Source organism: Rattus rattus, chromosome 4 (genome assembly GCF_011064425.1).
Source record: "Rattus rattus isolate New Zealand chromosome 4, Rrattus_CSIRO_v1, whole genome shotgun sequence".
Taxonomy (NCBI): Eukaryota; Metazoa; Chordata; class Mammalia; order Rodentia; family Muridae; genus Rattus; species Rattus rattus.
This window is the reverse complement of record NC_046157.1, coordinates 145856787-145871192: the sequence shown is the minus strand read 5'-3', so window position 1 is coordinate 145871192 and position 14406 is coordinate 145856787. Positions and strand designations below refer to the sequence as shown.

The 14406-nt window shown below is 44.0% G+C and overlaps 1 protein-coding gene across 1 annotated transcript in view; it reads left to right on the top strand.

Annotated features, from left to right (window-relative positions):
* Positions 1-35: 35 nt before the first annotated feature.
* Pecr (peroxisomal trans-2-enoyl-CoA reductase) overlaps positions 36-14406 on the top strand; it is a 34423-nt gene continuing 20052 nt past the window's right edge. The window contains exons 1-4 of the mRNA XM_032901314.1: positions 36-255; positions 7824-7957; positions 8999-9164; positions 12398-12479. Coding sequence (XP_032757205.1) covers positions 132-255; positions 7824-7957; positions 8999-9164; positions 12398-12479 — 506 coding nt within the window. The 5' untranslated portion in view covers positions 36-131. The remainder of the gene's footprint in view (positions 256-7823; positions 7958-8998; positions 9165-12397; positions 12480-14406) is intronic.

Genomic DNA, 14406 nt, shown 5'->3' with positions numbered 1-14406 from the left:
GAGGCGGGACCACGCAGATTTAGGGGCTGGGTCTGTATAGTCACGTGGCCGCAGACTGCTAGCGCTCTGCTACTTCTAAGGAAGCCAAGGTCTGACTTTGGCGAGACCTGAAGGACAGAGTCTCTGCTGCGATGAGCTCTTGGAAGAGTGGTCAGAGCTACCTAGCGGCCGGGTTGCTGCAGAACCAAGTGGCTGTGGTCACCGGCGGGGCCACAGGAATTGGAAAAGCCATCTCCCGGGAGCTCCTGCACCTGGGTAGGTGAGCAGGCCTCTGGAGCTGGGCACCCAGAGCTAGTAGTGTCCGCAGAGGTCTAGCTCGAGTAAACTGGGTTCAGAGACAGGGAGTGAGAGACAGGGGAGTACTAGAGGACCGGGAAGAGGTTGCAAAGCTATGGGCTGCAGAGCTGTGCAGTGAGAGGAAACAAAAGAGGTTTATTCCTAATAGCCAAGAAATGTTCGTAGATGAGCCAGATAATACTTAGAGCCAAAGATTACTGCGCCCCAAGTAGGAAATAATCAGACCTGTGAAAACATGGCTGTGGAATGAATTGTGTCTTTGTTAATCCATTTGAACCGGTTCCTAATTCCAGATTAGGCATCGTTTAACGAAAGGTTGTCAAACCGTTGAGATGCTCTGATCACATTTTCTTCTCACCTCCCCTGTGCTGACGCAGGAAAAGGGAAAAGTTATTAAACTTAGAATGATCACGCAAACACACATACAAGGAAGGAAGCCGTCAAGAAGAAAAGAGTTACATTTAATATTTAGATATGTGGGAATGTACATCTTCTTTGGGTTTACTCTTAAACCCAAAGCAAAGTTTACTGGGGTGGTGGTGACACATGACTTTAATTCCAGCACTCAAGAGGCGGAGACAGGTGGATCTCTGTGAGTTCCAGGACAGTCAAGGCTCACAGAGAAACCCTGTCTCGAAGGGAGGCAGGGGGGCGGGGGCGGGATGTGTGTGTTGCAAAGTTCAAAGGCATATTTGAAAAAGTATTTCCAACATGACCGTTGTATTGTACAAAGAGCTTTGACAAGTAGATTTTTTAAAAGATATTTTTAATTTTATTTTATGTATATGAGTGCACTATAGCTGTCTTCAGAACACAGCAGAAGACAGTATCAGATCCCATTACAGATGGTTGTGAGCCACCATGTGGTTGCTGGGAATTGAACTCGGGACCTGGAGTCAGAGCTCTTAACTGCTGACCCATCTCTCCAGCCCTGACAAGTAGATTTTTAAAGGGGCAAATGAGACAATGATAATGGCCCCAGGACCCCATGCTGAGCCACCATAGGAAATAAATACATGGAGGAGTGATCAGCCTTATCTTAGCAGCGGTACCTTGCCAAAGAAAACAAGTTGTCACTGCACCTTGCATTTTACTATTGCTTCCAGCCCGTCTGCCACCAGGAAGCTTTCTGGAAGGAAGAATTATTAAAAAAAAAAAAAAAAAAAAATCAATCAGCACCTACTCGGTACAAAGGTCAGGACCTTGGCCTCTGTCAGCAGATTTGCAGAACCTTGGTTCTCCTTCCATGGATTTCTGGTTATTGAACCTCTTTTTGAGTAAATTTGCATTAGGCGAACACTACACCAGTTCTCTGTTTGGGCAACAGATCATTGTGGCATGACTGAAATGTTAGGACGCTCTGTGCTGGGAAAGCAATGGAGTATGCTTCTAGGAAAAGACTTCCTATACTTAAGAGAGAAGTGAACAGTGTAGTGCTGTATTTATAATCGGATTGCCTTCCATGAGAGAACATGAAAGGTTTTTAAAGGTTTGTTGTACTTTTAATCCTCTCTGTGTGTTGGGAAGCGGGAGAGGGTGTGTACATGCGAGTGGAGGCTAGAAGTGTCAGACCTCCTGGAACTGGGGCGTGAGCCACCCAGTGGGAGTGGTGAGACCCAAACTCATTCCCTCTGCAGGAGACGCACGAGCTCTCTTACATTTTTACGCTCCAAGCTGCCCCTCCAGCACCAAGTATGTGGAATACTTTTCTACTATGGCTAGTTCATCTTTGGTTTTTTTTTTTTTTTTTTTTTAAAGATTTATTCATTTATTATATATAAGTACACTGTAGCTGTCTTCAGATACACCAGAAGAGGGCATCAGATCTCTTTACAGATGGTTGTGAGCCACCATGTGGTTGCTGGGAATTGAACTCAGGACCTCTGGAAGAGTAGTTGGGTGCTCTTAACCGCTGAGCCATCTCTCCAGCCCTGTTTTTTGTTTTTTTAATGCCAGAATTAATGGCCATTTTCTGAAAGTTGTTCTATAAACCCAAATTGAACAACAGACTGTTGTACAGCATTAGCTGAGAACTGGCCAGGAGGATAAAGCACCTGCCACCAAGCCTGATGCCTTAAGTTCAATTCTCACAACAGGAATGACAGAAGGAGGAGGGTACTGACTTCCACAAGTTGCCCTCTGACCTCTGCACAAGCACCATGGCCCACACATATACACGCAAATGAATTATTTAGTAAAGTATTAGCTGGTTAAATATGTCTGCCTTCTCTGATATGCAGGATATCAGAACATCGTAACTGTTACAGGTAGTTCCTGGCACTGCACAGGACCTAGCAATGCTTGTGAGCTAATACTATGCAAGATAAACTGATCATCGGTGGGGAAAATTAGCCATGCCTCCTTACATTTGGTGGTTTTGTTGTTGTTGAAATAGTAAAAATTCTTTTACTTCTATTTACATATATATATATTTTTTTTTTAAAAGCAATACTAAAACCACAGCAGGGCAGCATTAGTGGGAAGGGGTTGGCCAAGTGTCTTTTTTGTTTGTTTGTTTGGGTTTTTTTGTTTTGCCAAGTGTCATCTGGGGGGACTTGGGGATAGGGGCGAGTGTGCCCCTATCCCAAATACATGTGAGATTCACAGAGTTAATAAAAGTAGGAGTTGAAAGGGTGCAAACTTTCAATTAGATAGGAAGGATAAAGGCTGGCTGTCTGTTTCCCATCACACTGACTACGGTTAATAATACTATGATGTATGGAAGCACTTGCTGCCAAGAGTAAGGGTGGGAATTCAGTTCCCAAGACTTACATGGTGGAGAGGGCAGACTCCTGGAAGCTCTGACCTCCATGTGGGTGCTGTGGTACACACACACACACACACACACACACACACACACACACACACACACACACACACGCACACGCTGAATGAATAAATGTAATAAAAATAAAGTAAGTAGCTAAAAGACTTTTTTTGGTTGGTTTTGGATCTGTACTGAGAATTGAACCCAGAGCTTTGTGCATGATCAGCAAGTTCTCTACTATCTAGATATATCTTTAAAAACAAAGCAACACAACAAGAAAACCTTTTTATGGAGTCCGGCCTTCTCACTCTGTAGCCCAGGCTGCCCTTGAACTTAAAGATCCTCCTGCCTCAGCCACCCGAGTAGCTCAGATTACAGGCTAGAACACCAGGCCTGGCTTAAGGATACTTTACGTATCATTACCACAAAGGAATGATTAAATATGGAAGGAGATAATGTTTAATTAGTCTAATTTGATCATTGCATGGTATATAAAAATGCCATCAAAAGTGTACTCGGTGGACGTACAGTTATTTGTCAGTTAAATGCAAAATAATCCCAGCACTCTGGAGGCAGAGGCAGGTGGATCTCTGTGACTTTCAGACTAGCCAAAGCTATATCGTGAGACCTAGCCTCAAAAGGAAGAGAAGATATGGTCCCAAGAATCTCTTTAAAGTGCTGCTTGCTATGGTTGTCACTTCTTAAACATCTCCGACCTTCAGTTTAACCATTTTCCATGTTTGTATTGAGAAGTCACACTTACTAGTGGCTTCTGGCTGTGTGCCTGTAATCTCTCCAGTGTGTTAGCATGCCTACAGCAGCTAATCCCCCTGTAACTCCCCTGGCTTCCCAGGCTGATGTCACTTCCATTGTTTTTAGTTCCTTCTTTTGTTTCTGCCACACTGGCCAATCTCGATTGATCGTTCACTTCTGCAGCATGTCATACAGGTCATCACTGGGAGGTGAGGGAATGACACAGCTGTGTTCTATACTGTCTGTGTTTGAGCTGAAGAACAGATGGGCAGTAATCAATCACTAAAAGACCTCCCCCTCCCGATGGAGTGTGTGTATATATGTATGTTTGTATGTATGTATGTATGTATGGCTGTATGGCTGTCCCAGAACTTACTGTATTGACCAAACTGTCCTCAAACTCAGAAATCTGCCTGCCTCTCCCTCCCAAATGCTGGGATTAAGGGCATGTGTCACTAGCAGGCAGCTACTGAAAGGCCATCTCTACACCATACCACCTTGAATGCACCTGATGTTGGAAGCTAAGGAAGAGTCCAGCCCAGCTGGTACTTGGATGGAAGAAATAACTCATCATAATAAGGGGCCCTGCTTCATGCCCCCTCCCTTCTTTCTTGAGACAGGGTTTCTCTGTATAGCACTGGCTGTCCTGGAACTCACTCTGTAGACCAGGCTGGCCTTGAACTCAGAGATCTGCCTCTGCCTCTCAGAGTACTGGGTTTAAAGATGTGTCCCACCACTGCCTGACTGATATATATATATATAGTGTATAGCTAGATATACATACATGGTATAGATATACATATATATATACATGTGTATAGATATAGACTTATTTATTTATATAAGTACACTGTAGCTATCTTCAGATACACCAGAAGAAGGCACAGATCCCATTACAGGTGGTCGTGAGCCACTATGTAGTTCCTGGGAATTGAACTCACAACCTGGAAAAGCAGTCAGTGTTCTTAACCCCTGAGTCATCTCTCCAGCCCTCTACATATATTTTAAATCCCATGATACATTGTTAATTCTTGTCCTTCAAATGATCCTTTTTTTTTTAAGTCAATGTGGATAGAAAGAAGAAAAAGTTTGTATAGTCACAAACTTATCATTATCATTTCCAATTCTGGTTTTTTGGTCTTTGATAGTTATGTCAAATGTAAGGAATTTTGGTCACTTCTAACCCCCGTTGTTCTCTCTCATCCCCACTTGTCTTTGGAACTAGTTTACTCCGACTTTGATGTCTTCTGATGTGCGAGAGACCTGCTGAGATTAATTGTGGTTGCTTGATGAGTATAGATTGGGTGGTTTTTGCTTTTTGTTTTTTAATGCATGAGCAATGGACCAGGGGGTACAGCACAGAAGAAAATTACTCTCAGTAACCATTGATGTCACATAGCTGCCCAGGAAGCACCCCATGAGCACCTCTTCCACTCTGGAGAAAGCATTGCTAGTCCCAGTCTTGTGCAAGTCTGTGCAGTGCAATCACAGGTCCAGTGAGTCCTTGGTGTAACAGTCACCTCAGGTCCAGAAGATACTGATTCAGCCGCCCTCTTTCACACCCTCTGACTCTGCTTTTGAAAGGACTTAGCTCTTCTTCTGATGTCCTTTTTTTTTTTTTTTTTTTTTTTTTTTTTTTTTTTGGTTCTTTTTTTTTGAGCTGGGGACCCAACCCAGGGCCTTGCCCTAGGCAAGCGCCTACCACTGAGCTAAATCCCCAACCCCCTCTGAAGGACTTCTTTGAGTGGTTGATTTATTTACTTGTTTTCATTAGCGCAGTGCAATTCTGCTCTGATAAGTTCTTCTCATTTTACATGTGTGGCTTTCGCTGTCATTCTTTCTTTTTTTTTTTTTTTTTTTTTTTCAGAGCTGGGGATCGAACCCAGGGCCTTGGGCTTGCTTGGCAAGCGCTCTACCACTGAGCTAAATCCCCAACCCCTAGCTGTCATTCTTGAGAGGATGTTTGCAGCTAGTTTGCTTTTGTGTTATTCCGCTGCCTTCTGCCTTGCTCTGTTCTGAGAGAAGTTCTCATCCCTCGTCATCATTGATCTGGGTGCCATGCATTGTTTTTCTCTAACTGTTGTATATATTTTTTAGATTTAATTTTACTTTTAATCCTGTATATGTGTATATGTGGGGAGGGGGTACATGTGAGTGGAGGTGCCCTTAGAGGCTGGAAAAGAGCATCCCTTGGAGCTAAAGTTGCAGGTGGTTTCGAGCCACCCAGTGTCCTTTAAAAGACATGTGGTCCTTTAAACGTGGGTCCTTTAAAAGAGCAGCAAGTGTCCTTAACCCTTGTGCTATTTCTCCAGCCCTGTCAGTGTCACTTCCAGGATGGTTTCTATTAGTTGACATCTCTTGGTATGGGTTATTATTTTCTTGCTCCTTTGAGATTTGGGGTTTTGTTTTGTTTGTTTTGTTTTGTTTTGTTTTCTGGATGCTGATTGAGTTGAGCCTCGTTGCTGCTGGCTATTTCTATAGTCTTATAAATATTTTGTAGCTCTCTGCCCCACCTCCGAGCCACACTGGGATGCAGCTCAGCTACTTAAAAATACTTTGATATTTCCAAACAACGTCTTAAAATTAAGACTTGGTCCTGGAAGCCTTTCTTCTGTGGCTAATGCCACTTCCCTGCCAATGCTACACTCTTTACCCAGTGAAAGATTTTTTTGGGGGTGGTGGTCAACAGATTCCCTACTCCTGGTACTGAATGCTGGGTTCCTTCCCTGGCTCCTTCTGAAGGGCTCCACCTTGTCCCTGTCCTTCCATGCACGGATCTGTGCTGGCTTGGATGAAATTCAAGCATGACTGTAAAAATCTCCTTCATTTCTCATCTCCCATGACTCATGTGACCATCTGCCTAGCCTCCTTGAAATCCTCACTTCATCTCTCCCACTTCCAGAGACTTCCAGGCTGGGAATAACTTTATTCTGCTCTGTAGTCTGGAAGCTCTCTACAGTGGTCATGATACCTACAGTCTAGGGATCTTGATTTCGTTCGTTTCCCTGCAATTAAAGAACTGAAAGGCACACAGGTAGCAGCAGAGAGATCTCACCCACCACGGGCACATAGCAACAGATACACAGTGAAAAAGATTCTACAATGCTGAAGGAAGATACAGGAAGTGAAAAAGTCCAGTCTCTTCTTGAGGGCTGGAGATTTTTTTTTTAAGTCTCTGAAGAGTTTTCCTCCAGTAAGTTAGAAGATGGCGGATTGGCCCACAACTATTGAGTAACTTGATCCTGCCTTGAACTTGTTGGCCCAGTCCATCAGCCAGGCCCTTCAGGCAGGAGAAAAGGCCCACAAGGCCTTTGTTTTAAGCTGCCAGACTGTTCTCGAAAGTCAGGAGAGTGAGGAAGAAGCCAGCCCAAGTTCACCACCTAGTCTTGGCGCCTCTCCTATCTGTCCATTTAACTCCCCGTCTCATAGTACTATGGTTTGTCCATAGGTCCCTTCTTGGACTTGCGTGTTCTCAGAGGTGGCTACTCATTTTTAGTCCTGTGGCATTTGACATTGAATATTTCAAAACAATGTCCCTTCCCTGTCCTCTGTGTGTGTGTGTGTGTGTGTGTGTGTGTGTTGTCTAGCTTCTTAGTCATTTCAGTTCCTATTGCTTCAATGTGTCCAAAACCAACCTAATTCCTCTTCTACTGATACCCTTTACAGGAATCCACAAAACAGTTTTTGTAGTTTAGGTAGCTTTATTTATTTATTTATTTATTTATTTATTTATTTATTTATTTATTTATTTATGTGTATGTGTATGTGTATTTTACCTATAGGTCATTTATCACATATGTGCTTGGTGCCTGTAGAGACCAGAAGTGGGTGTCAGATTTCCTGGAGCTAGAGTTACAGAGAGTTATGAGCCGCTATGTGGGTGCTGGCTATTGAACCTGGGTCTTCTGGAAGAGCAGCCAGTGCTCTCAACCTTCCTTCTGGCCCCTTAATTTGGACAGCTCTTAGAAGCGTGTTTTCTTTCTTCCTCTGGCTGTTTTCACCTTAGGGTGTAACGTGGTCATTGCTTCCCGGAAGCTGGACAGATTAACCGCTGCTGAGGATGAACTGAGAGCCTCTCAGCCTCCCTCCAGCAGCGCTCAAGTCACCGCCATACAGTGCAATATCAGGAAAGAAGAAGAGGTAAGACAAACATGGCTGCGCAGTGTGCTTACCCAGTGTCCTTTGCTGAAGCGGTTCCTGACCCCTGCTCACTAGAAGGCAGAGCCTGTAAGGACTGATGCCTGTGCTCCCGACTTACTGAGCTGGTGACCTCAGAAGGAGGGAAGCTAAGCAAGAATGTCCTCTCAGAGTTCTCTCTGAATTTGTAAAATAAAGGCAAGAGCTCGAGATTGGGGCAGAGGAGGGGTCGGGAGCGAGAGGGAGGAGTCAGGAGAGGGAGGAGTCAGGAGGAGAGGAGTCAGGGGGGAGAGAGGAGAAGGAGGAGAGAGTTGTCGGGAGGAGAAGCTGGAGACCTGGCAAATAAAAGGTGCAAGGGATGAGGGATTTGGGAGCTAGGAATAAGACAGTGTAGGGTGGATCTGCCCAATCTAGACGCTAAATTGTTTTCATATTAAAAAAAAAAAAAAAAAGAATGTCCTCTCAGCTAGAGACCCTTTAAGGCTATGGTTTTCAACCTTGTAATCCTGCGACCCCTTCATACAGTTCCTCATGCTATGGTGACCCCCGACTATAAAGTTATTTACACTGGTACTCCACAGCTGTAATGTTGCTACAGTTATCAATCAGAATGTTGACATCTGGAATGCAGGATATCTGATATGAGATCCTGTAAAAAGGTTGTTGGACACCCCCTCCAAAAGAGCTGTGACCCCAGTTTGATAAACACTGCTTTAAGGCGTTTCTTAGTATTCATTCTGGTTTCATCGTTTTTTTTTAAGGCCAGCACTTAGAAATTAATGCCACTGAGGTTTGCTGTGCTTGGGGTTATCCATACTCATCAGTGTGTCTTGCCATCCAAGTTAGAATCTTGGCTTATGAGTATAGCACATGGGAAGTTCGCACTGTGAGGTGTGGGGGTTTAGTCATTGGCGGTTATGTGTTTGGGTTGTAGTATTTAGAATTAGTATGCATTATATAGGAGTCTACAAACTGCATCGTATTTCTAAAACTGGGCCATGCCGAAGGTTAGCGATTAAACTTTCCCCCTCAATGTTTCTTTAGGTGAATAATTTGGTCAAATCTACCTTAGCTAAATATGGGAAGATCAACTTCTTGGTGAACAACGCAGGGGGCCAGTTCATGGCTCCTGCCGAAGACATCACTGCGAAGGGATGGCAAGCTGTGATTGAAACCAACCTGACTGGCACCTTCTACATGTGCAAAGCAGGCGAGTGTCTCCAGAGCCACGAAACCCAGACGCGTCCTTAGTGGGAATCCCAGGGAAGGCTGGAGCAGGAGATGCTAGGGACGAGAAGCCCACACCAATAGCTGCTCATTTGATATCTCTCTCTCTCTCTCTCTCTCTCTCTCTCTCTCTCTCTCTCTCTCTCTCTCTTTTGAGACACGGTTTCCTGTGTAGCCCTGTCTCTACTGGAACTCCATCTGTAGACCAGGCTGACCTTGAAATCAGAGATCCACCTGCGTCCATCTCCCAAGAGCTAGGATCGAAGGCCTGAGCCACCACCGCACAGCTGGCTTGTGCCTCTTTAGAAATTTATTTCTTCTTATTTCAGTAATATGCTCGTATGCCTGAGTATATATATGTGCACCATGGCGTGCAGTCTCCTAATGAGGGGAGGCTAGGGATCAGATCCCTGCAGCTGCACTTTTGGATAGATGTAAGGCACCGTGCGGGTGCTGGGAACAGAGACTGGACCCTCTGTGAGAGCTGTTGGTGCTTAACCACTGAGCCACCTCCCCAGCCCCTGTGCCTCCTCCGTGTGAGCTGAATCTGTCAGAGATCCACGCTTTTTTATTTCCTTAGAGTTAATGCTATTTCTGTAAGAAATCGATGTTAAGACGGCCTGACATTAATTTACAAAGTGTCTCTTGTCCTGTTGAAGACTAGATTTAGATTAAATTTTTCGAGAAGAACCTTGCCTTTGGGGAATGTCTGCTTTCTGTGTAGTTGTGTCTGGATGCCATACTGAAGGTGTGTTTTTGCTACTGTCGTTTTGGTTTTGTTTTTTTTTTTTTGTGTGTGTGTGTGTGTGTGTGTGTGAGTGTGTGTGTGTGTGTGTGTGTGTGTGTGTGTGTGTGTGTGTTGGGGGGCAGATTTCTGGCTTTGTTTTGTTTTGCTTTGTTGGTTTTTCAAGACAGGGTTTCTCCGAGTGGTCCTGGCTGTCCTATAACTTGCTCTGTAAACCAGGCTGATCTCAAACTCAGAGAGAGTTCCACCTTCACACCGTGCCCGGCTCAAAGGTTGTTTTATTATTATTGATCCCCACTAAATCACTTACTAAGATTCTGTGAATAGGTTAGATAATTGTCTAAATGAAACTGAAAAAAAAGGATAATCCTTAAAAAAAAAAAAACCCCTATTTTTTAAGGGTGGTGGTGAACTCCTTTAATCCTAGCACTCAGGAGGCAAATCTCTGAATTCAAGGCCAGCCTGGTCTTTAGAGCAAGTTCTAAGACAGCCAGGACTACACAGAAAACTTGTCTCTAAAAACCAAAATGAAAACAACAAAAGAAACCACTGTACAATTGAATGTAAATGTGTGGGAATAACTACAGAGAAGGGAATCTTTCCAAATGACTAGACCAGCGCATTCACTAAATACTCCTAGTGGTGCACCTTACAAGACAGAAGAAAGGAGAAAAAACTCAAAGCGATCCCCTTTAGGACTGAATGAAATTAGAAAGGAAAAAAGACTTAGCCCACTTAGGATCTGTTTCATTTGGACACTGGAAACTCAGCACTCTTTCTTGCTTGTTCCTGGTCCTTGACTTTATAGTCACAATGTCTCCTCACATTGATAGATGCTTGCAACCTTCCCGAGTTGTTTCTGCCAGCCATTCTTCCTGTACGTCTTCCTTCCCTCCCCATCTGCTCTCTGTGGTCTCTTTGTTATTTCAAAGAGTCTGAGGAAATGCCCGAATCTGAGCCTGGGAAAGCATCCGAAAGTTTCAGGAGTCACAAGGCCATCAGAGCTAAGAGTTGGCGTGTAGCCAGAGGCAGAGTCTGTTTGGAGGGACTTACACGGCTTAGTATCCTCTCTATGCTAAAACCCAATGGTTTCATGTGGCTTTTAATACTTGATGTGACAGTTACTATTTCTAGTTTCAGACTTTTCGGGACTATGTACGACCATATATTCTGTTTAAAATCATTTCTTCTCTGAGAATTACATTCATGTACCTCCCCTCACTCCATCCGCCATCTCCTCCACGACCCTCTCCCTCTGCTCTCCTGAGTCTGTCTCCTAGTTTCATGTTTCCTTTCCTTTCTTTCTTTTCTCCCTTCCTTCCTTCCTTTCTTTCTGTCTTCATTTATTATTCAATTATTTATTTGATTTTTGGGGATTTTTTGAGACAGGATTTGTTTGTATAGCCCTGGCTGCCTTGCACCTCTCTCTAGATGAGGCGGGTCTTCAGCTGGAGAGATCTGCCTGCTTCTGCCTCCTAAGGGCTGGGATTAAAGGCATGCACCACCACCGCCTGCCAGGAGAGGGCATCGGATCCCATTACAGATGGTTGTGAGCCACCATGTGGTTGCTGGGATTTGAACTCAGGACCTCTGGAAGAGCAGTCAGTGCTCTTAACCTCTAAGCCATCTCTCCAGCCCGCCTCTTACTATTTTTAAAACTTTTTTTTCTACAATATAAGTTAGTCATGTTATTCCCCCTCCCAACACCTCCCAGATCCTCCCTACCTCCCTACCCAGCCAACTTCCTGCTCTGTCTCTTTCCTGGTGCTGGAATTAAAGATGTTCACCACCTCTGTCCGGCTACCCCATGTCTGTAATTGATGGATTTTGTTTGAGATCTTTTGATCAAAGTTTGTGGGTTTTTTTTTTTTTTTTTTACCTATAAACCTCACATTTTAAAATTCAGCTTAGGGACGGGGATGTAGTCCAGTTGGCAGAGTGCTTATCTATTATACAAGAGGCCCTAGGTTCTATCCTTGCCACTCTGCAAGCCAGACATGGTGGTGGACAGCTGTGACCACATCACTTGGGAGGTAGAGCCAGGAACAACAGCAGTTCAGGGTCATCCTCAGTTACCTAGGGAATTCTGGGTTAACCTGGGATGCATAAAACACAAAAAACAAACTTGTCTCAAAACTATTCTTTTTAAATTCAGGTTATACTAGATACTTTATGACCGTTGCCATTTTAATTGAGTCAATGTTCCAGTAATTTTTCATCTAGATTATTAGTTTAACGAAAAATTTTTTCAAGCTCATTTTGTAGCTTTCCTTGACCTTTTTCAGCTTTGCCTTATGGTTTATTAAATTAGCTTCTCGCTATACAGCAACCGGGGTCATCCTGGGCTACAGGAGACCTCATCACAATGACGAAAACTAAATTAAAATAGAAGACATCGTATGTACGCTGGAGCTGGGTATAACAAAGGAAGACACTGTTTAATATGCTCGCCATTTGCCTGTGTTCTGCAGTTTACAATTCCTGGATGAAAGACCATGGCGGCTCTATTGTCAATATCATCGTCCTTCTTAACAACGGGTTTCCAACAGCCGCGTAAGTGTTTTATGTATTTTTTTCTTTCTGTGTCTTTAGATTTTGTTCTCTAAATGGGGAGGAGGGCCTAAATCAATGATTCACTCCTTTAATAAATTATAACCCCAATAAGTTCCTTTCTCAGTAATATTCTTATTAATTCTTACAAGTTTTCATACAATGTGCGGTGGTTTGAATGGGTTTGACCCCCATAGACTCATGTGTTTGAATGCTTGTCCCATAGGGAGTGACACTTTTAGGAGGTGTGTCCTTGTTGGAATAGGTGTGGCCTTGTTGGGGTAAATGTGCCACTGCTCTAGGGGGTGAGGGTGGGGGTTGGGGTGGGGCTATGGTCTATGCTCAAGCTCCAACCGGTGCAGAAGAGAGAGACTTGATCTTCAGATCAAGATGTAGAACTCTCAGCTCCTCCTACACCATGTCTGCCTGGACACTGCCATGCTTCCTGCCATGATGATAATGGACTAAACCTCTGAACCTGTGAGCCAACCCCAGTTAAATGCTGTCCTTGTAAGAGTTGCCTTGGCTATGGTGTCTGCTCATAGCAATGCATCCCTAAGACACTATATATTTTGATCATCTTCATCCCCACCCCCCCATCTCCTTTTATTTGAACCTAAAAAAAATGTGTATGCTTGGAGTCCAGAGGTCAACATCAGGTGTCTTCACCAATCCCTCACCACCTTGTTTTTTTGAGACAAGAGTCACTCACCGAACTGTTGCTTTCTGATTTGGCTAGAATGGCTGGTCAGTGAATCCCAGGGATCCTCCTGTCTCTGTCTCCCCTTGTTGGAATTGCAGTTATGCACTCCCACACCAGACATTTACGTGAGCGTGAGCATCCAACTCACGTCCTCAAGCTCGTGCAGCAGGCACTACTGGGCCTTTTTCCCTAGTTGCTAACAGTGCCATTCAGATGAAGGTGGCCATATACAGTGGTTTGAACGAGAATGGCTCCCATAGGCTCATATGTTTGCATGCTTCGTCCCAGTTAGTGGAACCATTTGGGAAGAATTAGGAGGCGTGGCCTCTTCAGAGTAGGTGTCACCTTGGGAGATGTTGTGTCACTGGCAGTGGGCTTGAGGTTTCATAGACGTGTACATGGTTGTCACTTATCTGAAATTCATTGTTACCTGGAGGTCCTGTATCCTTTCTACCAATAATCAAGATGTTACAAATCTAGCTGTCACTGTGGGACATGGCTTCTTTGTTAAATTATGAAAATTAAATGGACCTGGATTAATTTAGATTTGAACACCATGAATACATGAATATACTTGTTTAATTTTACGACTGCTAAATTGTAACTTATAACAGAAATTCTTGAGTTTTTGAAACACACACACACACACACACACACACACACACACACACACACACACACACACACACACAATTCCTGAGGGAGTAGTTCTAACTAGTAACAAGTTGACTTCCTCTGGAAATTTTAACAACACACTAGCTTCCTGTATTATCTAGGATTCCTTCAGTTGTGCAGAGTATCAGCTACTCTTTGTCTCTCTAACCACAATTCCTGACAGAGACGGCTTAGAGGGGGAAGGGTTTGTTTGGGCTCCTGGTTTCAGAGGACCCCTATCCATCACAGTGAGCCAGGAAGCAGAGAACAGAAGATGCTGGAGGTCAGCTAGCTTCTCCTTTGTTTGTTTGTTTGTTTGTTTGTTTGTTTTATTCTCACCTTGTGGGATGCTGCTGCCCACCTTCAGGGCAGATCTCTCTACCTCCCTCCCCTTCCTACAGTGGGCCCCAGTGAATTCTCAGAAAACATCTTCACAGACACACTCCAGAGGTATGCCTTACAAACTCCTAAATGAATCAAATCAAGCTGACAATCAAAATTAACTGTTATATACTAGCTTTTAACTGCTGAGCCATCCCAAGTTCTTTACCCAGTGAGATGTCTGTATATGTG